At 47.0% G+C, this 27,179-nt stretch overlaps 5 protein-coding genes across 5 annotated transcripts; 1 reads left to right on the top strand and 4 right to left on the bottom strand.

The window, feature by feature from the left end:
- On the bottom strand, positions 1-688 carry H6S33_008125 (uncharacterized protein; the record flags this gene model as incomplete). The annotated part of the gene is made up of 1 exon (XM_044839477.1): positions 1-688. A coding segment is annotated over one exon (688 nt), but the record flags the coding sequence as incomplete, so codon positions are not given.
- Positions 689-9,475: 8,787 nt separating this feature from the next.
- On the top strand, positions 9,476-9,771 carry H6S33_008126 (uncharacterized protein; the record flags this gene model as incomplete). Its single annotated transcript, XM_044839478.1, has 1 exon — positions 9,476-9,771. A coding segment is annotated over one exon (296 nt), but the record flags the coding sequence as incomplete, so codon positions are not given.
- Positions 9,772-19,186: 9,415 nt separating this feature from the next.
- H6S33_008127 (uncharacterized protein) lies at positions 19,187-20,539 on the bottom strand (the record flags this gene model as incomplete). Its single annotated transcript, XM_044839479.1, has 1 exon — positions 19,187-20,539. One exon carries the CDS (start codon positions 20,537-20,539, stop codon positions 19,187-19,189), a length of 1,353 nt encoding a protein of 450 aa, XP_044688318.1.
- Positions 20,540-23,375: 2,836 nt separating this feature from the next.
- H6S33_008128 (uncharacterized protein) lies at positions 23,376-24,977 on the bottom strand (the record flags this gene model as incomplete). Its single annotated transcript, XM_044839481.1, has 1 exon — positions 23,376-24,977. One exon carries the CDS (start codon positions 24,975-24,977, stop codon positions 23,376-23,378), a length of 1,602 nt encoding a protein of 533 aa, XP_044688319.1.
- A 234-nt stretch (positions 24,978-25,211) lies between these two features.
- Positions 25,212-26,762, bottom strand: H6S33_008129 (uncharacterized protein; the record flags this gene model as incomplete). The annotated part of the gene is made up of 2 exons (XM_044839482.1): positions 25,212-25,421; positions 25,488-26,762. The coding sequence occupies 2 exons, from the start codon at positions 26,760-26,762 to the stop codon at positions 25,212-25,214; spliced, it is 1,485 nt and encodes a 494-aa protein (XP_044688320.1).
- Positions 26,763-27,179: the final 417 nt, after the last annotated feature.

Raw genomic sequence — 27,179 nt, forward strand, 5'->3', positions numbered from 1 at the left:
CTGAGAGGGATGTAAGGGCTTGAATATGGGGGTCTCCAGTGCAAGAGCCTTCAGTAGATCAGTGACGGGTACTGGTGAGGGGGTAGTAGAGCCTGCTAGGCCTATTGGTGGACCTGTTGCTGGGCCTGTTGCTGTTGGGCATCTTGAGCAGGCTGCACTAGACTTGGACCGAGTGAGAACTTGACATGGGACTATGATATTCCGGGGAACATTCTTTCGTGGAGCACTAGCTGTTGGTGATGGGGTAGCACTAACTCTAAGTACGGTCGTCCATACAAGGGGTTCTGATGAAGCATTGGTGCGTTCTGAGGAAGCAGTGGAGACTGCTGCTGGTGGGCCTCTTACTGAGCCTGTTGCTGAGTCTTGATCGTCACTTCTGTATGGTTCAGAGAGTTCGGAACCAAAGTCAGGAAAGGAGTCAGAATCAGTTAGGGTTGCTCCCCAGTTACTCGGGAAGATTCCTTCAGTATAGGATGGAGCTAAGTTAATATTTGGCGGAGTCCAGAGTTCAGACCGGATTGGTGAAGGTACGGGATTATGTTTTCGGCTCTTGTTGATCGGGGTGAACTTGGAAAGTACTGGCGATTGCTTCGAGGGTATTTTTGGTATCTTTTCTGGTATAGGTTTGATAGTTTTGCTGGACGTTTTGCGGTCTGAGGAACTGTTATAGGAAATACGAACACTGCTCCTGAGTCAAGGAATAAGGATAATATGAGTGATGGGTTGTGATACGAGTACGGTCGGGTAACGAGGGAACAAGCATAGAAAGGTACTGAGGGGTGTGGGGGCACCGGGTGCAACCACACTAGTATTAGGCTGTTGTGAGGGCACGCTTACTATTGGGTGTCTCACTCGGAACGGAATAGAAGCGGGGCTTACGGCTGCAGGCCGTTCTACTTAGGGAAGTAGCTCTGGGACAATAGTACGATACAGCTCGGTTACTGGCAATTGCAGGGTTCATGGTTACGAGTCGGAATTAGAATGGAGGAACGGAACTATGCGGGGGCGCTTTTCTATTGGGGATTATCTTCGGGTTGATTGTCTTATTCTATTATCGTTATCTCATTAGTATTAGAAAGCGGGCCTTGGCATAGGTTCCAATATGTATAAATAGGGAAGGGTTCCGCCTCGTCTTAGTGGCATCATCAGTCACTCAGCGAGCGGAATCCGGTTTACAATATTACAAGTTTAAAAGCTACAGAACTATCGCTTAGCATTGGCATTTCCCCAAACACTATATTGTACCTTATCCACTACGCTATTATTTTATCGATCGCATATTATCAACGTCCCGATAAGACAACTACTTGCTTAGACCAATACTTGAGAGTATTTTGTTTGTGGCGGATAGTCACCGTGCGCTCAAGTAAAAGAATAAGAAAGTAGTCTATTAGAGGGACTCTTTGATACCGTATGCATCCCCGAGTAGCAACAGCAGCTATCAACAACTTCACTTGCACCACCTCTTTTGTCGTTCGCAGAGGTAGTGCCGAACACCTCTATTGCGGATACCTTGAGTACGCCGGGTTTTTTGCCGAAGCAGGTACTACTTGCACGTTCGAAGAACACGACCCGGAGATCCTCAACTATCCCGAACTCTTCCCTATTAAAGTCACCCTCAGCCAGCAATCCTACGGATTAGCTCACTCCGTCCCTTGGTTCGTCGCTCAACCCTGGTGTAGAAGACAGCCACAACTCAGAATCGAGCAACTTAGCGATGTCAAGGGGTCATCAGCAACAAATGGAGGAAGACTACAACATGGAGAGCTCGATCACCGTGAGAGATCGAGGTATAGTCGAGACCCAGGCGAGACAGCGCCACAGGAGGGATCTGGACATGCCGATCAGCGACCTCTTCAGATCGACTCAGCCGGCCGCATCCTATGGCCAACCCCGCTCCCGCAGGCAAGGGGACTATCGAGATCATTCCCCATACAAAACGCCAATCAGAGAACGATCTTCTATTCCGAGGCCCTCGGTCCCCAGGGAAACGGACGAAGACGAGGATACGGATATGGACGTAGAGGAACGCCGGATCGAGCACCCCTTTGGAGAGATCATCGGGCAAGAAATCGAACGGAGAGGAGCCCCAGTGGTTCAGCAACTGAGTCGCGGACTTGGAGACCTCACTGTGAGCGTCCAAGACCTGCCCGCAATCAGGGAAATTACTCGGCAGCACGCGGCGCAGCTTACCCGGCAGCACGAAGAGCAGACCAAACTCATCCGCGAATTGCAGATGAAGTTCAACCAGGACCAAGAAGAACGGGAGCGCCGAGAAGGGTATATCCTCGCGCAAGTGCGGGCAGAGACAGCCGCAACCACTACGAACCTCGGTCAAGTCTTGGAACAGATCGTCACCACTACTAGGGCCCACCAACAGCGGCAGGAAGAGCAGGCCCAGCATATAACTATGCTGGCTGACTGGATCCAAAGACTGCCGAAAGATGGTCCAGCCCAAGTTCCAGAAGGCGTAGCAGCCACACTAGCACAATTGGAAAGGACCATGCAGCAGCAGGTCTCCTTGGTAGATGGGTTCTCCGGAACAAAGACGGCCTTAGAAGAAATGGTGGAGCAGATGAAGGAAACAGCCCGTAAAGCGGCTGCGGAAAAACCACTGGCCCCAGAAACAGGTGGCGGCGGATCAGGCCCACCTCCCCAACCACCTCCCCAACAACCAGTCGTCCCTCCAGCCGGCTCCGAATCCAGTGAAGACCTCGAAGACCCAGGCCAACAAGGGAAGCAGGGAGGTCAAGAAGCACAAGGTGGGGGTAACGGGAATGGCAATAAGGGAGGAAACGCCCCGGAAGCACCCGGATCATCGCCATCGGATTCCTCAGATTCGGAAGGCGAACGCCGCAGGCGGCCGGAACGCAAGAAACGAAGACAGGAAAGGAAGCGCCAACGAGAGCAAGAACTCTCGCACCCCTCTCGTGCCACCGTAGGTGATGCACCCAAAAAAGCCAACATTCCCTTCTTCGGAAGAGCCGATCAGGACGTAAGACTCTGGATCGATCAGATGGAAATCCTAATCAGTCTCCAGAAGAAGGTCCAATGGGATGATGGTACCAAGATTATGTGGGCATCCCTCGAGTTTACCGGTAGTGCGGCAAACTTCTGGCGGAATTTTACGGAGAGGTTGGCTGTGGACAGAAGTATCGGAACCTGGGAACGGTTCAAGCAAGAGCTCCGCACTCAATATGGCAACCGCACGAGTCAGGAACAGGCCAAGCAGAAGATGGACAGACTCCGGCAAACTGGACCAATCGACGACTACATCAATGAGATGCAGAACCTAGAATGGGACGCACGAGTTGGACCAGTTGTCATGAGATCCATGATTCTAACAGGAATAAACTCCTCGCTGGAACAACGGCTCTCCAATGCGATTGAGGAACCTAATGATTTCGTGGACTGGTTAGCCTGGGTACGAAAAGTCGGACGCAAGGACCACGAGGTGAAGGCGCGGAAAGAAATCCTGCGAGGAAAGGATACTGTGAAACCTCGCGAGGAAAAAACGGAACGGCGGAAATCGCGCAACAATGCAAATCCTCGGAAAACTTTCCCCGCATCAGCCAACAACTCCAAGACCTCGGATGACTTAGGTGTTACCAAGGAAGAGAAGGAGAAATGGCAAAAGGAAGGAAAGTGTTTCCGTTGTGGTAGAGATAACCACTTCGTAAAGGATTGCGTGGCGACGAGCAAGGTCAGGTTAACGAACCTGAAGAGAAAAGAATATCCTTCCGGGAGAAAGGACCACGGAAGGGAGGGCGATAAGAAACGAAAATTGGGGCCACAAAATGAGGCATTTAGGGCAAGGATTACGAATTTGGAGGACTAAATTGATTGGGTATTTCTATTTATGCGGTGTTTTATTCTATGTTGTATTACGGCTTTTCTATTCTGTTTTGGAAGGAAGACTTTTCGAAGGGATCGGGTTATGTTATGTTCTATCGGTTTTGTTATTTTGCGCAATCTAAATTTTCTCTACACACATTTCGAGAAGCGGGGTTACATTCCGAAAACGCCTGGTGCATAAGTGTTGTACTATGATTTGATCAACGCTAGAATTTTCTATATAAACTCCCTCGCCCCGCGCTCGGAACAAGAACTATCAACATCAAGAACAACCCACCTTACCTTACATTTTCAAAACATACGAACATGTCTTCACACAATCAAGAAACCCGACTTGAGATTGAGATCTCTTGGAACCACCCCGCAACTAGTACCCAACATGCAGAAATAGTCAACGCACTCCTAGACAGCGGAACAGAGGACTGGGTTATGTCCTGGAACTGTGTCCATCGTCTCAAGATCCCAACTCAACCTCGACCCAAGCCCCTCATCATCAGACAGGCTGACGGTACCCCTATGCCTAACTCCGGTACTCACATCACCCAATCTCTTACCCTCCGCGTCGACAACCATCTAGACAGAGACATCGTCTGTGAGGTTGGCTCATTCGCAGGAGAAGACCTCGTCATACCACATCGATGGCTCAAGGAGCATCAACCTACCATACATTGGGGTCAGAACAAGGTCACCTTCGACAATATCAATTGTCAAGTGAAGGGATGCTTCAGGACCATGTATGATATATACGAAGAAGACCCAGAAGAGCTGGTCATCAGGCTGTTGAGGACGTCACCCGAGACACAGATGACGATCGAGCAACACCCCTTCTGGGCAAGGGCATTGGTAGGCGAGGCTCTCGCTAGTGCTATACCGATGGAGTACCAGGACTTCGTCGACGTCTTCTCTAAGGAGGGAGCCGATCGACTACCTGATCACTCTGAATGGGATCACACCATTCCCCTTATGGAAGGAAAGCAGCCCCCATGGGGACCGATCTATGCGCTCTCCCCAGTGGAACAAAAGGCACTCCGAGAGTACTTGGACGAAATGCTAGCCTCTGGCAAAATAGTCCCCTCCACCAGCCCGGCAGCAGCACCGATCCTGTTCGTGAAGAAAGCCAATGGAAAACTGAGGTTATGCGTAGACTTTCGTGGCTTAAATGCTATCACGGTCAAGAATCGCTACCCCCTTCCACTCATGACAGAGTTGGCCGATTCGACGAAAGGAGCAGAGTTCTTCACTAAGATCGACCTGAAAAATGGCTATAACTTGATTAGGATTGCTGCTGGCGAGGAATGGAAAACAGCTTTCAGAACGAAGTACGGCCACTTTGAATATAGGGTAATGCCCTTCGGTTTAACCAATGCACCGGCGTCGTTCCAGGTCATGGTCAATACCATATTCAAGGATCTTTTAGATCAAGGCGTAGTAGTCTACTTGGATGATATTCTAATATATTCAAAGACTAAGGAAGAGCATACGACTCTTGTGAGGAAGATATTGGAGCGACTGCAACAAAACCATCTATACGGGAACCTTGAGAAAACGGAATGGTACAAACAGGAGGTAGAATTCTTGGGATTTGTACTATCAGGGAAAGGGAACCAGGTTTCGCCTAAGAAGGTGAAGGCAATCACGGAATGGTTACCACCCACCAAGGTCAAGGAACTTCAATGTTTCCTCGGATTCGCCAACTTCCTACGACGGTTCATCCACAGGTACTCCGAAGTTTGCCGACCAATGACCGATCTCTTGAAGAAAGGTTCCGTATGGCGATGGAGCAGTGAACAGCAACATGCTTTCGACGAACTCAAGGAGAGATTTACGTCTGCCCCAATACTACGACACTATGACGAACACCGTGAAGCGATCATAGAAACTGATGCGAGCGACTGGGCTGAGGCCGCAGTACTCTCTCAGGTGTTCGAGGACGGTATTCTACACCCGGTAGCTTACCACTCTCGCAAGTTCAACGAGGCAGAGGTAAACTACGAGATCTATGACAAGGAGATGCTCGCTATAGTTTCTGCTCTCTTGACTTGGAGACATTGGCTGGAAGGAACGGACATTCCTATCCAGATACATTCAGATCATCAGAACCTACAGTACTTCACAACGACCAAGAAGTTGTCAAGAAGACAAGCCAGGTGGGCCGAAAAGATAGCACCTTTTCGCTTCAGGATTCATTACCGACCAGGCGAAAAGAATGGCAAGCCAGATGCACTCACAAGGCGCCCAGAGTTCGCTATGGAAGGGGGAGTAATGCGTGAACAACCCGTAAAACAGTTGCTCAGCGCAGAACAATTTGTCAGAAAATCACGGACCAGCATAGAAACTGGCCCTGAAATCATTGGCAACCCCGAAGAAGAATGGACTCCGTTGGATCAGTGGTACGACATACCAGGTACTGAGCTGCCTCAGCCACTACAAGACTGGTATGAACAGGACAGACAATGGGTTCGGAGAGCGTTCCGGGATGAACCTCTCCCTGACGCAAACCTTGAAGTCTTCGGGACAGAGGAAGCTGATGCCGTAATAACGGAGCTTGCCACTGAATGGACCCCGGGATCGAATGAGGCCACCCACGATGGTCGTTGGGTAGTGCCAGGATACGCGGTCAGACAAGTCATCGAGGATCACCATGACAGACCCGTAGCGGGGCATCTAGGAAGGGATAAAACCCTCGAGTTGATCGATAGGAACTACTGGTGGCCAGGAATGTCCACGGATGTAGCCAACTTCGTCAAGACTTGCGACGTGTGCCAGAGAGCCAAGCAACGTCGGAGATACTTGTCACTCCCTCAACCCCTAGAGTTAGCCACCACACCTTGGACTGATATCTCAATGGATTTCGTAGTAGAAATGCCAAAGGAGAAATCAGGATTCCGTAACGTATTGGTAGTCGTGGACCGTTTTACGAAAATGGCTCATTTCATTCCAATGACGGGAATCAACGCGGAACAGACCGCTAACGCCTTTGTCAAGGACATTTGGCGCTTTCACGGACTTCCTAGGAGCATTGTCTCTGACAGAGGAACACAGTTCGTATCGGCATTCTGGGCCGCGATCACAGAACGACTAGGGATTCGCAGAAGACTCTCGACCTCGTTCCACCCACAGACGGATGGACAAACAGAAAAGACCAACCAGCACCTCGAATCCTACATCCGGACCTATACCGCAGGAACAGGGAAGAAATGGAAGGACCTACTACCGATTTGCGAGTATGCATATAATAATGCGAAACACTCGTCAACAGGACAATCGCCGTTCTACTGCAACTATGGTTTCCACCCACGAACAGATTGGCCAACGGATGCGAAAATCGGACAGCTGGATGCCAAGGGAAACACCTACCTGGAAGACCTTCTCCTAGCCCATGAGTCAGCAAGAGACACGCTGCAGAAGACCTTTGATAGGATGGCGTCAAGGCCAGGACCAGCAGTTCAGCGGTTCACAATCGGTCAAAAGGTTTTGCTGGATACTCGGAACCTCGGCGGTTACAATAAATGGTCGGAAAAGTTCACAGGCCCCTTCGAGGTTGCCGCGACTGTAGGAAATAGGGCTTATAGATTGAATCTTCCGGCAGAATGGAAGGTTCATGACGTATTCCACGAGATGTTACTGAGACCTTACCGAGAGGATCCCAACCCGGGCAGGCAACAGAATACACGAAAACGACTCGCAACACCCGATCCGCAGGAAGCGCTCTTAGACGAGAACTTCAAACCAACCACGAATATTCGGCCCCATACACGGAGTCAAGGGCCAGTCATCGACTCGAGTCGGCCTCCGAAACGACAACGGACTAGGGAAGACTAGCTCGATACCTTTCCTACTCTATGACTTTTCCCGCAGGGTTTTTATCATAGAGAGGTTTTAACGGTCGAGGGCGACATCTAGGAAGGGGGAGTAGTGTTATAGGAAATACGAACACTGCTCCTGAGTCAAGGAATAAGGATAATATGAGTGATGGGTTGTGATGCGAGTACGGTCGGGTAACGAGGGAACAAGCATAGAAAGGTACTGAGGGGTGTGGGGGCACCGGGTGCAACCACACTAGTATTAGGCTGTTGTGAGGGCACGCTTACTATTGGGTGTCTCACTCGGAACGGAATAGAAGCGGGGCTTACGGCTGCAGGCCGTTCTACTTAGGGAACTAGCTCTGGGACAATAGTACGATACAGCTCGGTTACTGGCAATTGCAGGGTTCATGGTTACGAGTCGGAATTAGAATGGAGGAACGGAACTATGCGGGGGCGCTTTTCTATTGGGGATTATCTTCGGGTTGATTGTCTTATTCTATTATCGTTATCTCATTAGTATTAGAAAGCGGGCCTTGGCATAGGTTCCAATATGTATAAATAGGGAAGGGTTCCGCCTCGTCTTAGTGGCATCATCAGTCACTCAGCGAGCGGAATCCGGTTTACAATATTACAAGTTTAAAAGCTACAGAACTATCGCTTAGCATTGGCATTTCCCCAAACAGGAACTTCGGTATTTCTTATATTTTCAGTACGATTTGTGTTTCTTAATTTTTCGGTGGGTTTTTTCGTTATCGTCTTCATCTATGTCACGCATGTGCTTCTTATTGGGAAGTTGATTTGTGTTCTTGGAGCTACAAAGAGTGGAGTGAGCGGTGTTTGGAGTCTGTTAATGTTAATATATCACGATGATATGTATAGTTCTGAAATTAATTAGATTAGGAGAGAGAAATACCATGTTCTTTATAAATATTGTAAAGGTTGAATCACTTGAAAATAGAGGAACTTGAAGGATGAGATTTCAACAGGTAATGTTGAAAGCAATGGAGAACTTGAAGTGATAGGTGCAGGATAACTTGAAGGTGGTTAAGAATTTCTTCCGAACTTGTAGGAACGGAGAGGTAATCTTATACTGAGTATGATCAACTTTTTTCTTGACCTTATCACACTTCCAAGAGCAGCCACGAATACTCTAGAAGCACTTCAGAGTGGTCGTACTCAATGTTCGCTTCAATATGTGATGTTGATGATCTAAATACTACAGGCGCACTTGGGGATGCTCAGGTGGTACCAATGGTGACATTGATAACGCTCTGGTATTAGGGTTGATGTTTGTGTTCTTCTTGGTGTTGGTGCTCTGTCCTCTAGGAAGCTGATTTGGAGAGAATGTATTCTTTGAGCTCGTAGTCAATATTCGTGTTGAATTTGGCGTTGAGAACACTATCTTGATCTAAAGAGACTCCACAAGTGCTCCGGGAGAGAGTGCAGATGCTCAGGGCAATAGAATCTAGCATAACTGGCCTCCTTATTGGGGTAGTGGCTGTTTCTTTGTATTGGTGTTTGTGTTTGTATTATGTTGATTTATGACATCAGACTCGTACTGAAAGTCAGCCTTAATGACGGGGTGCAAGTGAGAGCCTTATTGGCTGGCAAATCAAATCATTCAAGCAGTCTGCAGCAGTACCTGCAGGAAAGAGCCTCTTCGGACTTCGCAGAAAACAAATATTCAGAGCAATCAGGAGTGCTTTGGTAACATCGTGAGACTTCAATGAAATTGTCTTGCCCTTTTTGCAGCAAGCGGTACAGCTCCTCTTTGAACTTCGATAAACATCTTTGAACTACACATCCACTTGAAGCAGATGAATGGTTGGGAAACCAGTTTTTACTCCTGGAGCGCGATCAAGAGATACCCAATGACACTCACGACAGCCCAGAAGCCAATCACGATTCCTATTCAGATGCGCATGATGACTCGAATAGTTTGGAGAGCAACAGGATCAATTATCATGATCAAGATCCCGATAATAATTCAGATCTGGAATCCGAATCATATTTTATGATGGAAGAGGCAGATAGAGATGCAAATAGGCATGAAGCAGCGACAACGATTTACGAGGGTACTGGGGAGCGTTTCTACCGCTCAAAGGACTAAGATGAGTGCGTACAAAACCTTCTCCAATACTTATGGTATCCATTCTACTCAGCATACGAGTATCGAATGGCACATTATTTCATACTGTCAAAGGCCTCACAAGGAAATATCGACAGTTTCTTTCTACATGCTCCGTCAAGCAGTGGTGAATGCCTGTACAGAACTAGGCGAGGTTTTATAAAGAGGTTGGAGGAAATGAGTTACATATTGGGAAAGGCGAGCTAGCATCATTTGGAGGTGGATATTGGAGGAGAGAAAATCCCTTACTATTACCGGGATCCAATGATAATTGTGTGATATCTTCTACGCTAATGGGCCTTTCAGGAGTCATTGGTGTACACGCTAATGGTAGAGCATAATGGATCTGGTGAGAGAATATACCGTGAAATGCATAAAGGAGATTGGTAGTGGGAGACGCAGGCCCAGTAAGCCTCACAAATGCTCTATGAGCAGTCGCTAATGCTTTTTGGACAGAATACCTTACCGGAGGGGTCGACTGTGGTACCAATTATATGCGCGTCAGATGGCATACATTTGACAAATTTTAGTGGGGACAAGAAAGCCTGGCCAATCTATTTTACTATCGGAAACATTAAGTTATCGGTTCGGAACAAGCCGACGAAGCATTCGTTAATTCTCCTAGGGCTACTGCCAGTCCCAGCTAAGCTCGAGAATAACTCACTCGCTAATTCCACTTTACGATGTCAGAGTCAAATGGCGCTGCATCGCGCCCTTGGAGAGATCTTCCAGATCATTCGGCAGTGCTCTCGGGAAGGAGAGCTAATCGCATGCACCTACGGGGACTAACGTCTATGCTTTCCGGTTTTGTTGGGTTGGATCGCTGATCAAACTGAGCATGCAAACTTACAAAATATTAGTACTAGTTCTTGTCCAAGATGTGAGGTGGAATTCCACAGTCTTGGGAGCACTCACCGGAGCCCTACGCGCAATCACGAGGATTACCAGCAGAGGGTAAAGCTATTCAGGGAGAACTCTAAAAACCTGGAACCGGTGGAATACCTTGTCACGAGATCAGTGAAGACACTCTTCAATGCTTTCTGGTGTGTGCCAAGGTTAATCTATACGATCTCAACAAACCGGATATTCTGCACAATATCTACCTAGGGATGTTGAAGCATACGATGGAGTAGGTTCAGGCTTTCTTGAAGAAGCACAATCGATTGGAGGAATTTGACAAGACTTGGGCCTTGATTGCGCCTTAACCTGTATTGGCAGTACCGAACAATGCATATCGTGCCACAACCCAATGTCCAGGTGAAGAGATGAGAAATCTTTGGCGAGTTGTTCTCGTAGCACTCGTGACTGCTTTGAGAAACCAATGGGTAGCAGTCAGGAGTGAATTTGCAAAGGCATTGAAATGTATACGAGGCTTAATCGACTTCCACTTAATGGCGCAGTATGGAAGTCATACGATGAGCACACTGAATTATATGGAAAGCTATCTCGAGGATTTCCATAAGCACAAGGATATCTTTTTATAATGCTAGGCATACAAGAGGACGGTTAAGGATGCGAGAAATCGGACAAAAGCCTTGAATGCGTCAGGCTCAGAGAGTGCTCAGCGAGGCTTAGAGGAGATTCGCGGGTTACGAGAAAAGTCTCACTTCAACTTCATCGAATGCACGTGTTACCCCACTATCGGGAACATGTCGAGCACTTTGAGAGCATTCCTCAATACTCCACCGACATCAACGAATTCACCCTATACGTCAGATAAAAGAGGCATATGGAACACCCAATAGGGTCGATGCTGCAACGCAGATACTGGACTATGGAAGGCGGCGGTTAGCGTTAGAGATTCAAGTATTGAATTTGAAAGATATTGTTAGAGGTCTTGAAGGCACTAACGATATCCTTTGGAGGCATCGAGATAATCTGAAGGAGGCATTTGAGATTTTTAAAATCGAAGACCGGAAAGAAGCTCCAAATGAACGATCCATAGTAGAAGGAGGGTTGCCTCTTAGGCATCTTTGCAACCCCTCAACAACATCGGAAAGACTTTTTAATCTTGGGAATGGACTGCAAATAAGCCATACCATGTTATATCACCTGATAAAGGAGTATATAGAGGATACGGGATTCTCTCAGAGCTTTGCCAGAAGTTCTGAGAGTATTTTAGGGCACTGGGTGGAGATGTTCACATGTTTTCAAGTTCCGATACCAATCTTCCAAGGACCTGAGCTGTACGAGGTTCCCAATATTATGTGTACTGAAAATGCGGCTTTTAGGAAAGAGAAAATAAGAAAGGATTGGATATGGGTGTCGGTAGCAACCTCAGAGGAGTGGGGAGTGTTTCGGGGACGCTTACCAGTATGTGTGGAGGGTTTGTTCAGTCTGCGAGACAGTGGGGGGTGAGCACACAGACTATGTATGGTGGAGCTACTCGAGGCAAACGAGAGTGGTATTGCTGATAGCTCACATGGGCTCCTGAAGGTTCGTAGGAATAGGAGAAAGAGGATTTGGGTCGTTGATATTCGGAGTATACTGGGAATAACCCATTTGTTTGAGGTGGAGATTGGTAATTGGTTGGTAAATACTAGGATAGACTTGCATACATGGAATGAATTTAGTTAAATGCTTGCAAAGCTGTGAGGGCATTCTTGAGTGCTTTGGTGACGTTAGACGCAAGTGGACTCTCAAATTCAAAATTCGTTTCGTTCTGCTATGCATGTGGATTGGAAGAAGGAGGAAAAAATTCGGCTGCTCAGTATCTGAGTCTGACTATCCAGCAAGCTCGCTCCAGCAGGGCAATGCCAATCCATATTTGATACTTATGCATAGACATTGAGCTTTTCAGATGAGCCATGTCATGGCCTCGACCTCAAAGCTAATTATACATTTCAAGAATCGCCAGAAACATACAACTCCATCAAAGGTTGGTTAGTCGTCACCAGTATACAGGACAGTTCTTGTCTCAATATACCACGACTGACCATACAGCGGCATTGAGGATACCCATGTTAGATATCATTTGAAGGACTGGTGTCTTCTTATTCTTTGACGATAGTGTATCAATACAAACAGGGCAAAGTGAGGGTTACCTCCCCTTGAGTGGGTATGACGAACGCCTCAGCTCTGTGAGCATTGGTGAGTGCTCTTTGAGCATTGACGAGTACTCTGGTAGCACTCGAGTGAGCATTCATATGAGCATTCATGGGAGTATTCGGGGGAGCATTCGCGGTAGTATTCACGCTACGGTGAGAAAAATCACTATGCCGTGCGAGCATTCGTCGTGCCGTTCGAGCATTCAAGAAAACTGTAAGAGCATTGGAAAGTTCTCGCATAGTATTACTGACCTAACCAAAAGAATCAAAAGTTCTATACGTGCTGTGGGCAGGATCACTCCATCCTATCGTCTCCGAGGGGGAAGTAATCTCATGGCAGCTCAGGCGAGCAGAGCATTGGTGAGTACCCTCCAGATGTGAGCCATATCTCCTGGCGGTGCTGGAATAGCAGGTGCTCCTGGAGTGGAGCCGGACTCGAGCAGTATACCCTGACGGTGCTAGACATGATAGGCGCTCAGGGCGCAGAACTTATGCCAGGACGAAGGGGTTGCGCTCTGGGTAATACGCGAGCTTGCTGATTTGGTTGTAATCGAGAGGACTAACAGTATTTGATGGGGTGGCTTTAGAGCTTAACCGAGGCCAGTAATAATAGGTCAGCAGAGAAAGCTGATTTGGGTAAAATGGGTTGCTGTTTCGGGCAATAAAGGCAAGTAAGTCATCGGAGTATCTCATGTAGGAAGTTGAGCAACAGCTTTACGACCATAAGGTAACTAACTGAGTGGACTAACGTGTGCTTTGGGAATAGGTTTTCACTAACCAGCAGGCTATTGACAGTGTCCTCATATAATGTATAGCAGGATGCGTTCTCGTCAGAGGTTTTTACTTACTAATGTGGAAAGAGTCTCAGTTACGGGAGACAAGAGATATCTGCTCCTATAGCAGTCGGGTACAAGGGCGATCAACGTGGTTGTCTATGAGCATGCGAGTCAGAGTAGAGGGAGAGAATAAAGAGCGTTATCTCAAGAGAAAAGTGAGGAAGTGAAGAAAAACGAGAAAAAGAACTCCTTTATATGTTCAATAACTGTCGTCCGAATATTCCTTATACATTCATCCAACAGAAATCATTAGAAAGCAAAAGAAATACTTTTGACAAAATCTAAGCCTATTCTCAAGTATTTCCTCTTTAGCTAATACAATATCCGACCGTAATACTAAGACACCATTACAGCTATAGACTATCTGTACAAGAGTAGGTAATAAACGATTGAACGCTCTAAATACATTAATATCTACTTTTAGAATATACTATCAACATACGATGTTTATAAATATAACTCTGTCAAAAGGCCTTCTATAACTTATTACCTACCATTATACACCTATTATTAATAGTTATTCTATTGAAATAATCAAATCTATAAAGTCTTTGTCCTTACTGTATTTCTTCATTGGAGAGTTATCAGTGAATCATCTAATATATCAGTCAAACCAGTAATAGTCTTGACTTGATAGTCAGTTGAGGTATTTAGTGAATGGAAAAATTATTCAGATTATCAGGAATATTACTAGATTGAACGATCAAGTTTCTGATCTACCTAAATATGCTGTATTTCTTGGATGACTAGAATATCTCCGCTAATAGAATCAGAGGACTTTAATAATTTTAGAAATTAGACGATTAATAAGTATTCGGAGTTTATTTCTGACCGGTATTATATTAATTGAGAAAATAAAAACCCCTCATTCAATACTTTATGCAGAGGCACTCTTAATACTGTTCAGAATCTAGTCTCAAGTGGTACTAAATGATGCTGATGGTACTTGATATTTCATCGCCATTGTTTTCTAATAATAATTTTCAGGACATAACGAGTTGTTTATACTTATACGCCAAACAGTTATATAGTTTCTATTATAGAAATATATGTGAATTATACTATAATGTATTTAGGTGAATGTACAACTCTAAGCAAAAGCTTTTGAGTTTTCTAACTTGAAACATTTTGAGCCCAATAACGCCTATGTTCTGGATACCACTCATGGTGTAAGAAGAAGCTTTCAACCTAATTATATATCAGAAAGCGGTATTAAAAATTTTTTTTACAACAAATAAAATAGCAATATTAGTAGAGTTTGAAAAATTAAAAATACACATCAAATGGAAAAGATAAATATATACCTCAAATTTCTGTCTATTTTAATATTTAACATAAAACTCTTGACAACTAACAATAGAGATTTATTCTTTTTTGGAACTCAAAATATTTCTAAATGGTTTTCATGGATCGACTAGTGGAGGAACGGGGTTGCGAAGAGTTGGATTAGTCAGAAAGGTTCTATTGGGTTCTATCGGGTTCTGTTGATTGTTAATGTATGAGTCATGTTGGATTTGTCATCATTGGGATTACTTTGAGTATATTAAGGGGGGTTGTTTGTACTTCTCGTTCCTTACTCTTCTTCTTTCTTTACGCAACGTCTTCTGTACCTACGCTGTTTATTGCTATACAATATTATCGTTCTCTTCTTTCTTTAAGAATACCACCGCCTCGCTTCCTCCGTGTCCCGTCGAACCTTACTAATGCTAGAGCCCCGTAGTACCCCTATTGCGAGTTCCCATACCGCCCCCTATTACACTCTTCGTACCCTGCGGAATACTCGCAACTCACCCCCTTGAGAATGGTTAACAGTCAATAACCGTTTCTTCTAATATAGAATTCCGAATTGAATCCTTTAGTAGTATGAGTTGAGTTTCAATAGTTCAATTCTAGTTCTGTTATATACCGGATGTCTCCAATATCCAATATTATTCTATTACGATTTTTGAATTATATTAATGTACCACTATTATTTTAGTATATAAGAGAGTAAAATCTATGAAAACATACAGCAAGCTGCGATCAAAATGGGTTGACAAAATCTATATTTAAAAACTTTCGTTTAAGTTTCAATAAAGAAGAGCCTTATGGTATAAATCATTCAAACAGAAATGTGCTAACATACATTTGAATCTAAATAATGGAAACAAAAGATATGCCTACTTGTTTTAATTGTAGTTTGTTCAATCTTGACAGTTTTGAGAATAATACTATTTTTGTTTAATCTTTTTTAATATGAAATCAAGCTTTTATTTGCATAATCAATTAGTTGTGAAGAGTGTAAATTTGTTGAACAGAGTTGATAGTGTAGTGTACTTGATTAGCCCTTAAAAATATCCAGAGTATGAATATAGAAGCGTTACTCAATATTGTAAAACTAAATACATGCACCGTATGAGTAGTACTAGTGTTCGAGATCAATTGAATTTAACGCTCTTTCTTGTATCATATCATATATACTTCAAGAGGTGTCAGACCTAACAGTACCAACTTGTGAATGACAATGCTTTAAACATCAGGCATCATCTGCCAGTGTGAAACCTGGAGGTATGAAGACAAATATTGTGTTTTGTGCTCTTTCAGCACTTATGGCCCTGTGTAATTTTGGCACTAGTGTGTGTGCCAAAAAAATAATGGAAATTGTCATGGTCCTCACTTTTAAAAATGAGTGGCGAACATGTGTTATTCCCCGTGACTGAGTGGTGTTGTTGAGCTTTGGTGAGAACGTTTGTGAAGGAAGGGAGAATGTTGGCCTTTCATAGCACGGATTTTCGCCGCGCTTTTTTTCTATGGGTGCACCAGCATTAATTTAAAGGAGGGGGGCAGAGGGCTGTGCGAAGAGGCGACGTAGGAGGGCAGCGTTGTTACGAATCGGGTGTCAAGGGTCACGAAGTCACTACCATTCGAGGTTTTGCACCCGTACGTTTGCGTCGATTTCTGTCCACTAGCTCAAAAGCCTCAGGTTTATACTTCGTTACGCTCCCAAGATCAGACCCTAGATGGACACGTTTCCTGTACAAAATCATCTAACAATAAGGTCTCGAGGCCTTCCCGCTGCAGGCGTATCATCCAGTAGTACCTCTCACGAATCCTACAACTTGTATCGATTTAACCCAGCTGTCAACGGTTCTCGGAGAGAGCCGCACCCCTTTCCCGTACTTACTTCGCCCCGCACACGCTTGTCTACCTAAACCTCTTTATACGGGTTTCCTACAGTCGCTTGCAGCTTCGTTACTGACCCACGAGTAACATTATATTAGCGCATTCGTGATCCGACGCTACGAGAACGATTAACCCTAGATAACCCTAGCTAACCCTACGTAGCCCTTCATAACCCCAAGCAACCCTCCATATCCCAACGCAATCTTTGAGCTTCGCGACCATGAGCGCTACTCCCGACGCCAGAATATGACAAGTACCCAACTCACAGTTCCAGTACAATACTCAACACGGTGAGATTCCCAGGCAGGGAGAGTATATATACTCACGAGCTCGGCGCACTTAGAAGTTCAAAAGGGTGAGAGTGTTGCAATAGCGCTTTAAAGCCTAGGGTCAGGGCTGTGGTGTTAGTTGTGGGTCGTGGTGTCTCGCTGCGGTTTCGGTGGTGGGTGGGGTCGATAGCCACAAAGTACGCAATTGCAAGAATTATCTGGCGTTATGATGATACCTATCTGTACTGTGGCCGAGAATAGAATAAAAATATTTTTTCTGCTTGTTAAGAAGTTAAGAAAGCAGCCAATACCTGCCAATAGTGGTAACATAGACAAATATTCAGAGACACTGCGATAGTTCACGATTGACATGCGTAGCAACAGCTCTGCGTTACCTTAGAAAGCTGCTAAATGGGAAGTCCTGTATAGTACAATTCGATATTCCGGCGCTTCCGCTCTTGATTCCGCCGCGGTATCTTGTGTATGGGAGTATGGTTCCATGTCTTACATCCCGTTGTTGTATCTCGAGTATTCGGACGAAACCCATTGACGCAAGAAAGTTGGCAATACCCTTTGTATGGCTTAGGAAGTATTACAGATGCATAGTTCCCCGGGGGGAAACGGAAGACGACGGGAGATTGATACGCGGCAGGCTTTTAGTAGAACATTTAGCCCTCCTAACAACCTATTATCGTGGCTTACGGCTCCGCTCCCCTCCCCCGCCTCACGGCGGAGCGGATTGAAGACTTCAAGAAACATGCCTGAGAGTCGCACTATCTTCCTAGAAATATGAACACCGAGGTAAACAGTAAAACTACATCCTGAAGTCTATTATGGATCGGAAGATGACGTCCCTACTTTGATCGATCGACAGCGGTAGAACCTATCCCTACAAGGCAACCGCCCACCACAGCGTTGCCTGTTTGATGATTCATTATTTATTTGCACCTGAGGGCTAGACAACATCTGTGAACAGTACCAGCAGTAACATTGACGAGATAACGAAACAACGCATATGAACGTTGAAAAAAGCAAGACCCGCAAAGCGATCGAAGGTCCTCGATTGATGAACACAGGATGGTAATTAAGTAAAACCAACATATATCTGACAAGGGACTTACAGGAAAATATCGTTTGAGTAATTGCAAGAACTTCACAGGCGCATCATCTACGTCTTCTTGGCTAATTAGAGAGAAGGTTGGGAGTCAAAGGGCCTCCTTTTATTCGCTGAACTACTAACGACCGGGTGCACAATCAAAGCCCACGAAGTGGTATTTCTTAGGACTTAATTAGGAGAGGATTCAGCTCAGGGAGTGCGTAGCATTTTTCAATTAGCCGGGAAATCAAAGATTTTTATTAACAGGACAGATGGAAAAATCAAATGAACCAAGTGTGTAACAAAACGAAAATCCCTGTTAACCTGGGGCTAGAAGGATTAGGGTACGGAAAAAGATAGTTCCTTGTACATATATGTGATTTAAGCAATATTATTAATTAACTATGAAATGAGGTTGGAATGACCTATTAAATTCTCGAACAACAGAAGACAGTAACTCACGAGCAGGTAATGGACCAGCCCCTAGCATACTTTATTGACTTACAATTATCTCATGAAATACCATACCCGACTTACTATTTTGCAGCTGCCTACTATCATTAGTTGCACCTGTTACCCTGTTTCAATTATTAGTTCACTTCACTTCACGCGATCGCACAATGCACAGTTAATTTTGAGGCTAAAATGCCCATTTTCTTTTCATTTCTTATCCGCGCCCTATTCAGGCAGGTAACTGGGGAAAACTTCCAAAACCCAGCTCGCGCGGAACACCTAGCTAGGAGGCTGGGGAACAGGGATCCCCAGTCTCGATAAAAGTTTTGCTATAAGACCAGAAAGACTATATCGTCCGACAGGGAAGGAAAGTCATGTCGTAATAAAATCATTGCCAAAGAAAAATCATTCTACCATAAAAGGGCAGGATGTTCCTGCCACAATAAAACCGTTGCCTAACCAAATCAGTCTATAATAAAAGGTTTCCATAATCAGTTCCAGGGAAGAAAGGTCTTCCCAATGAAAGCTCGCGCCTCAAACTTCCTCAATCTCAAGTCCCTGCAATTCCATCGAAAACTTCGCCCACATCTCTGCCGCAGCCTTGTTGATCCTTCTCTCCCTTTCCGCCGTAAGAGAGCCCAATCCCTGCTGTTCCAAAGCCTTCACATAAGCATCTTTCGCCAAAAATCTGCACCTCTCGTCCCCGTTCCAGCTCTCGATCTCCCAAGCGTTGAAGTTCTCCTCATCTACAATATTGCAGTCCGCACCTTTCTCAAGCAAGATCTGGACCATGATGGGTTCGTGAAACTGAATCGCATAGTGCAAGGCAGTTCTGCCATAGCAGTCTTGCACATCGAGATCAGTTCCAACCCATTGATTATTCGCATTGCGCTCGCACTCAGTGACACTGCGGATCATCGATTTATATGCTTCACCGATCGGGATCATCTGAGGATTGAATGCGGAGGTGTTCTTGCGGTTGCGGCGGCGATGAGCTCCGTGTCTTGCAAGGTGGTGGAGGACAGTGCGGCCATCAAGATCAGTCGTATGAACGTCCGCGCGACGCGAGATCAATCTGTTCCAGATGCTAACAAAGTGGGCATGTCCGTAATAGTTACCAAAGCCCCATTTCGCAAGCCAAGAGAGGGGGAACGTTGAGTTGGCCTCATCGATACTGTACTGGAACTTATCATGAATGTCAGCATCCCCATCGATCAGGAGGTCGACCATGGGCCCGTTGAACGTAGTGATTGCGCACTCGATCAGGGGTGTGGTGAGATCCTCCCAGTGGTCGCTGTCGACCAGATCGAGGAACTCGATGGCCATGTTCGTGTTCAGAAAGAGGCAAGCATACGTGAATGCCTCCATGAACTGTTCCTCAGTCGCGAACTCAAGCAGATCCTCGGCGGCGGTCCAGCTATCGATATTGACAGTGGCCTTCAGGGCAGCAAGTATACTTTCGTGACCAGGAGTGAGATACTTACGTGCCAGGTTATAGACCGCGCGATCATTCTGGACGATCAGCTTGACAATCGCGTAGGTCTCTGTCGGGAACTCCCAGGGGAGTGTCGCCGCATAGGTAGGCGGCGGAGGGAACCAGCAAGCCATCTCGGCGTGGCCGGCATACTTAAGTCCATTGCTAAAGTTCTCAACGCCGAACTGATTGAGGACCAGGAAGATGTTATTGAACTCGAGGGACCGGATCGTCACGTAGGCAGAGACGATGGGGCTGGTCCGCGGGAGGAGGATCGAACGCAAAGATGCGCACGTGTGGGCCAGAGTGGCTTGTTCCTCGACTTCGTCATCGTGCCTGGCGAGGTGTTGGATAACCTCTGTGGGGAGCGTGATGACGATATTCCTGGGGGACATCTGAACTGAGGACTGCATAGTAATGAGTCCGATCAGTGTTAATTAAGCAGTTGACAAAAAACGCAGAGACGAGAAAGCGCTGATGAGGAGTAAAGACAATGACTTTGGAAGATATCGAAGTCAGAGTATATTTGATGCTTAGATGAGTGATGTGTAGAGGAAAGGGAGGAGAGGGAGAGGAGGGAGATATATATACGGGCCAGCATTAGCCCTAAGCCGCTTGGCATCATTCGCCGAAGCACATGGTTAGGGTACGGCGGCCAAATCTCTGCTCTAGTGGTGGCCAAATCACCGCATCACTGGCGGCGAAATCATTGGCCTGGGGGGGCGAAATCATTGGCCTGGGGGGGCGAAGCCATAACCCCAGGGGCGGCAAAATATCGGGCCGAGAGTCGGCTAAATCTAGCAAACCTGGTACTGGGGCCATCAGTGAAACAGGTTGTAATTGAACAAACAAGCAAACAAACAAACAAAGCATCAGTGGATAATGCATCAAGCAGACCGAAGAAGTCATTAAAGGAAACCGGAAGAAGAGAAACACGGATGAAGAGCGCCGGAACATTCAGCGAGGCCTTCTACTCTTCGAGCTCTGGGCATTCAAAGCCTAGTAGAATGTGTTGGAAGATGACTTCGGCAATGTGAATGAATAGGTCAGTCGTTGATGTGGTTGCATGCATTCGGGACGAGTGAGAACCCATGACCCGCCCACCCTCGCATAGCGGTCCGATGTTCACCCGAAACGATACCCAGGAGTTCGAATCCGCGGAGAAATAACTCGGCTAATGATAGACAGAATGAGGTAGAATACGCTAGCACACCCTGTTGTTTGCTATCTCGATATTCCAAGCCGTTGTTGAATGTTCACCGCCAGTGAGATGTTTGTAGTGTGAAACATCTAGTGCCAGGGTTTTAGTGTGATGTTTCCATGCAGCATCCGTATTTTGTCCGTGTAGTAAGCAAACACTCGCTGTTTGTTTGTGTGTTGACGGGTATCTTCCGTCTCTGGGAAACCTGTTAATTTGTTGTGTTTTTTCCCGGCTTTCGATTCCATGGTACATCAACAACGCTTCGGGGGAGCTGGTTGAGGGTCGTGCATTCCTATTTATACCTCCACTATTTCCGAGGAATATTAAAATATCCGTTTTTCAGAGCCCCTCGCAGAAAAGACGCAATCGGCGGAGGTATCCACCACCCCTAACCCTGAAGAATATATGCACCCCTACCTTGTACCCGCACTCGTGCCTAAGCCTTTCTCATCATTGGAAACAGCTCTATATGATTAGACGCTAATGATGGGGGAGCTTCTACACAGGGTCTGTTATTGAATGAGAACGAATACAACAATACCTAGCATTAGAAAGCCCCACAGGCGCTAGCTATTTTCCATCGCTGTTGATCGAAGCTCCCATGCCTGGCCTCCCCCCCTAACCCTGCCGATAACCCCCGTGAAGTTTAGAAGCGTAGCCTAAGGCAACCCCGGCGAGCACAGATGTGAAGATCGACCTGCATGCTGCTCCGCGTTTGGGCCCCCCGCCGTTCCCACTGTGTGATGAGAGAAACATATGGCCGAGATACTCCCGCGGAGGCCGGGTGGGAGCGTGGAGGAGACAGCCAAGGAGTAGACGGAGACCTTTTGCTCTCAAGATCGGTGGACTGGGTTGAGGTGGATGTGTTGGCAATGGACATCGGTTTGGCGGTATAAGGCGGTATCAAACTAAATAAAAATGAGATAGTTAGGAACGTTTGAACCTCAGGCTACGGTGGCCAGACCGAGACTCGACCGATCTAAACCAACTGACACACCGGCACGGAATATTGTTTTTCCGCACCTTTGCAGCAACATTCGGCTTGAAATGATTGCCAAGAACCCTAACCCACATACCAGTTAGACAAATGGTATCTCTGGTTTAGCCATATTACGAGAGGTGGTTGGGTAGTTAGTACGGTCTTGAGGCCGTGGTAATACAGTTAGTAAAATACAGGGACGTTCTTTTGCGGACGTCCACCCCCCGGGGGGGGGGTGGGTGGGTGGAGAAGACGTCAAAGCAGTGGATGGAGAGATCGTTCCGTTCCCATCAGGGGACTGGGTGGTGAACCGGACTGTATTTTGCCGAGAGCCGGAAGTGGTACTGTAGCGTTCGTGGCTTTGTGGGCGCAGGTTGGCGCAGGTTGGGATGTAAATGATTTTAGTTGTGGTCGGGAGATCGACGGGTAATTTGGTGAATATATTTACGCTGATTTATTTCACAGGAGAGAAATAATGTGGAAGTTGGAGTAATTGACTGATTTATTTAGAAACTGGTGCAGGCGGGGCAGCCCATTTCGTTAATTTGACTTTTATCCATCCGGAGGTCTTCCTCGCGTCTGAGACGATTTGAAATGCCGGGAAATAAACTTGAGATTGAACGCCATCAATGTGTAATTTCTCGTTTTTGGGGGTGGAATTCTATAGCGGGTAATTTCTTACATCAGATCATGTTAATTTCTCTTTGTCTTGTTTCATGCCGTAATAAATTATCAATCGGTTTCAGAGTAATGTTTGTGCGTGGGAATTTTGTGGGAACTTTTCTCTTCGAACAGTATAGACTGGGATAGCTCGCTGTTTTGGAGAGACTCCTATTCATGTAAGGCAAATCTTAGCACTTGTCGATACTACTTCAACATCTAGTGGCAACGTTTGTACTTTTCCATTATCCATCTAAACCCATCCTACTACACCAAACGTCACAGGCAACGGTAAGGAAAGAACAACATCACAAAATACAGTTTTTATTGGAAATAAGTAGCTAACTAAAGCGATGCCCTGTAGCTAACTCCAAGTGCACCCTTATTTCTAACCCCCAACTTAAGCGCGCTAGACAGTCGCAGTCTCGAATTTCTCCAGTTCCAGTGCAAACGCAGCCAAACTCTCTGCAATCGTCAGGTCATCTCGTTCCGTGATGAACGGCCCCGAGTCGCACCACTCTTTCGCGGCCTTCACGGGAGTCTGAAGCTGCTCAAACGCCTTCTCCATCAAGGCACGTGCGAGACCTATGCACGACCTATCCCGATTCCAATTCAGGAGGTCCCAGGCGAAGTTTCCATCCTCGTCCTCGATGCAGCAGTCGGCACCCTTTTCCAAGAGGATCTCGACAAGGATCGGCTCGTACCAGGCGACTGCCAAATGGAGTGGTGTACTGCCGAAGGCATCCTGGTGGTTAAGGTCGGCACCACAGATATTGCCGTCCTCGTCCTGCTGACATTCGAGGACGCTGCGAATCATTCTCCTGTACGTCTCGTCGATAGATGGCCCGGGTTCGTCCTCCGAGGCCTCCGAGGTTTCTGAAACTGCATTTTCCGCATCACCAGCCAGGTCCTCCACGTCCTTCCAATCGTCCTGGGTTGTCTGCGAGGAAAGAAGTCCCGGATTGTCCTTCGCGGATGTCGAGGATGCCTCGTTCAAATCCTGATCGGAGGATGTAGTGGTCTTCTTATCGGTATTGATGGCTGACGATTGAGCGGGCTCAACTAACGGCTCGTCCGGATGACGATCTAGAAGCTTCATACGGTGGAACTGATGGGCCCCGTGCTGGGCCAGGATGTGAAGAACATTCGATTGTCCATCATCTTCATCCTGGACATCAGAGAAGGCGATCATCTCTTTCCAGATCTTGAGGAAGTCATAACAGTAACCAGGCAGATCACAGATAAGCTCTGCGAGGTACAGCAGCGGTTTGAAACCGTCGACCAAGTCCTGGTCGATCTGGAACCTGTCGTAGACCTCTCCATCGGCCGCGAGGATATTTCTCAGCATCTGTAAATCGATGTTTCTGACAGCTCGTGAGGTAATATCCCAGGCAAGGTTGGTGGCACGCTCAGGCTCCATGTACCTAAGCATATTCATCGCCATATCGATCCTTTTGAACCGCAAAGCCTCGATCACGGCTGCCTCCTGCTGCTCCTGGTTGGCATATTCCAAAAGGGTCTCGGCGATCTCCCAGGACTCCCCCTCGATCGTCATCTTGAGGGCAGCAAGGATGCTGTCATGTCCGTACGTGAGGTGTTGATAAAACAAGGTGAGGATGGGCATGAAAAGGTGGTAACGATCGATCACCTCCAAGATTGCGTACATCTTCGGATGGGGTGACCATGTGAACCCCGGCATGTAATAGCACCCTGGCCCCACCCAGATAGTGTCATCCTTATGGCCCGAGTACCTTAGCCCCTCACGGAGGCCCCGGGCACCGAACATGCTGTAAGCCAGGAGGATATTGTCCATGTCGAGTGATCGGATCGCGACATAAACCATGACCGCGGGGGGGGTCCTAGGGAGGAGAATGGCCCGGAGCTCAGAGCACGTCCAGGCGAGCGTGGCACGTTCTTCGGCCTCATCGTCCTTGCCACAGAGGAGTTGAATGACCTCAGTGGGAAGAGTGATTATGATATTGCGGCGGGGAATCTCGACTATGGGCTGCATAGTTGTTTTCGCGTCTTTTGTGTAAATTTGGTAAGTTGACGTCGATGGTTTTGGGGAAAGGTGCATGTCATGTGACGGAATCGGTTGCTATGACTCATGAGAACCGGACGGCGAAGTGAAGAGAGAATCACAAAATACAATTTTTTTTATTCCGAGATGACTAACTAGCTAACTAAGTTACATGATTTCGATCTTCCCACAGAGAACACCCGTAACTCATCTCGAACCCTCGCCTCAATCCTCCACCATCTCCGGCCCCTGCAATTCATGCGCAACCTTAGCCAAACGTTCAGCAAGCTTTACGTCGTCTCTTTCCTTCTTAGGCTCGGAGTCGTCCCCTCCACTCTCAGCCTGCACAGGTGTCTGAAACTGCTCGACGGCCTTGCCGTATGCCGCACGTACAAGGCACTTTGTTTCATCGCAAACAGCGTAGCCGGGCAGCTCCTAGGGAAAGAGGCCACTGTTGTCTTCCATGAGACAATCGACATCTTTCTCCAAGAGAATGCAGACCAAGATCGGCTCTTTGTATTCGATGGCGTAATGCAAAGCCGTCTTTCCGAAGATATCCTGGACGTCGAGTTGTTTTCCGGAGAGAGTGCGAATTCCGCGAATGGCTTCAGTATTCACGCCTGGTTGCAGCATATCACGGATCATCTGTCTGTAGGTGTCCTCGACAGACGGCTCTTCTTCGTACTCAGATTCCTTTTCATCCCCGGAGTGTTCTGAGGATGACTCGCTTGTGACATCCTCTCGGACCTCTGGGAGGGACTGGCCTGGATCATCCTCGTGAGCTTGCATTGGGGACTCCTCCGTATCGTCCTCGGAGGATGTCGAACTGGCCACTTCCGGATCGGCAGCTAAGGACTCAGCGGCTTTAGAGCGTGCGTAGTTGGCAGCTCCGTGCTTGGCGAGATAATGGAGAACCTGCGCGTGCTCTGCATCTTCTTGCTCCTTGTCGGCGTATTCGTTGATCAGCTTCTGCCACATCTTGAGTAGGGCCCTACGGTCACCACCGTTGCTAAGGCCACACCTTGCGAGGTATAGCAAAGGAAAAAACGCATGGACACGTGCGTCGGGCATGGGGAATCTGTTGTAAGCCCATGCATCAAGTTCAAAGATGATTTTGAGCATTTTCAAATCGATGCTGTGGACCGCACGTTCCATGATATCAAGGCAAAGGTGTGTACCACGCTCGTGGTCCATGACCTCGAGGAGGATGCTTGCGGTCACGATGCTTTGGAATAGGCAAGCCTCAAGGAAGGCTTCCTCGAGCTGTTCCTGGGTGGGATACTCCATGAGTGGCTTCGTAATAATAACCCAGCAGTCAAATGGCATTGTAACTTTCAATGCGGCGAGAATGCTATCGTCCCCCTCTGTGAGATGATCGTAGAGAAGGTCCAAGAGCGGCATGCGTTCCTGGAAGATTACCTCCATGATCGCGTAGGTTTTTGTATGCGGTGACCAAGGGAATTCGTCAGTGTAGGGGCCGGATGGTTTTCTCCAACACTGGAGGTCCTGATGGCCGGCATATTTGAGACCCATGCGGAGGCCCGCAACGCCGAACATACTCTTCGCTAGAAGGATCTGCTTCATGTCCAGGGACCGGATGGCTACATACATGATGACCATCGGATCAATCCTGGGGAAGAGAATAACCCGCAGCTCTGAGGAGGTCCAGGCGAGAGTTGCGCGCTCCTCGGATTCGTTATCCTTCCCAGCGAGCAGCTGGATAACCTCGGTGGGGAGTGTGATAATGATGTTGCGTTTGGAGATTGAGGACTGCATTGTTCGTTTCGGTGGTCCAGGGCACGGACGATTGGAAGATACAGGGTAGAGACAGTCGTTTGTGTTGACTTGTATTGATGATAGATACACAGTCGTATTCGATGATGATGATGATGATGAGAAAGAGAGAGAACGGCTGACAGATAAAAGGAAATACAGGACAGGAGCCCCCTCTGTTCCACCACGACCCGGACCCCTGTCTGGTCAAAGCCCCCTTTCCTCCTGTTCGACATCCAGCATGACACTACAACAACAGTTTGGAGGGTTATCATCAATTAATTTAAGGTTGTGGGAAAAAAGAGTCCGCGGAACGGCTGTGTGGTCTCGCTTGCCAAGACATAACAAGACAGCAAAGCTAGCCATGTCAATAATATCAGACACCGGGGGGGGGGAATGTTAGAAAAGGAAAGTAGCTAG

The sequence above is a fragment of the Morchella sextelata genome (genome assembly GCF_020137385.1).
Source record: "Morchella sextelata strain SCLS chromosome Unknown scls_25, whole genome shotgun sequence".
In the NCBI taxonomy this organism is placed as follows: Eukaryota; Fungi; Ascomycota; class Pezizomycetes; order Pezizales; family Morchellaceae; genus Morchella; species Morchella sextelata.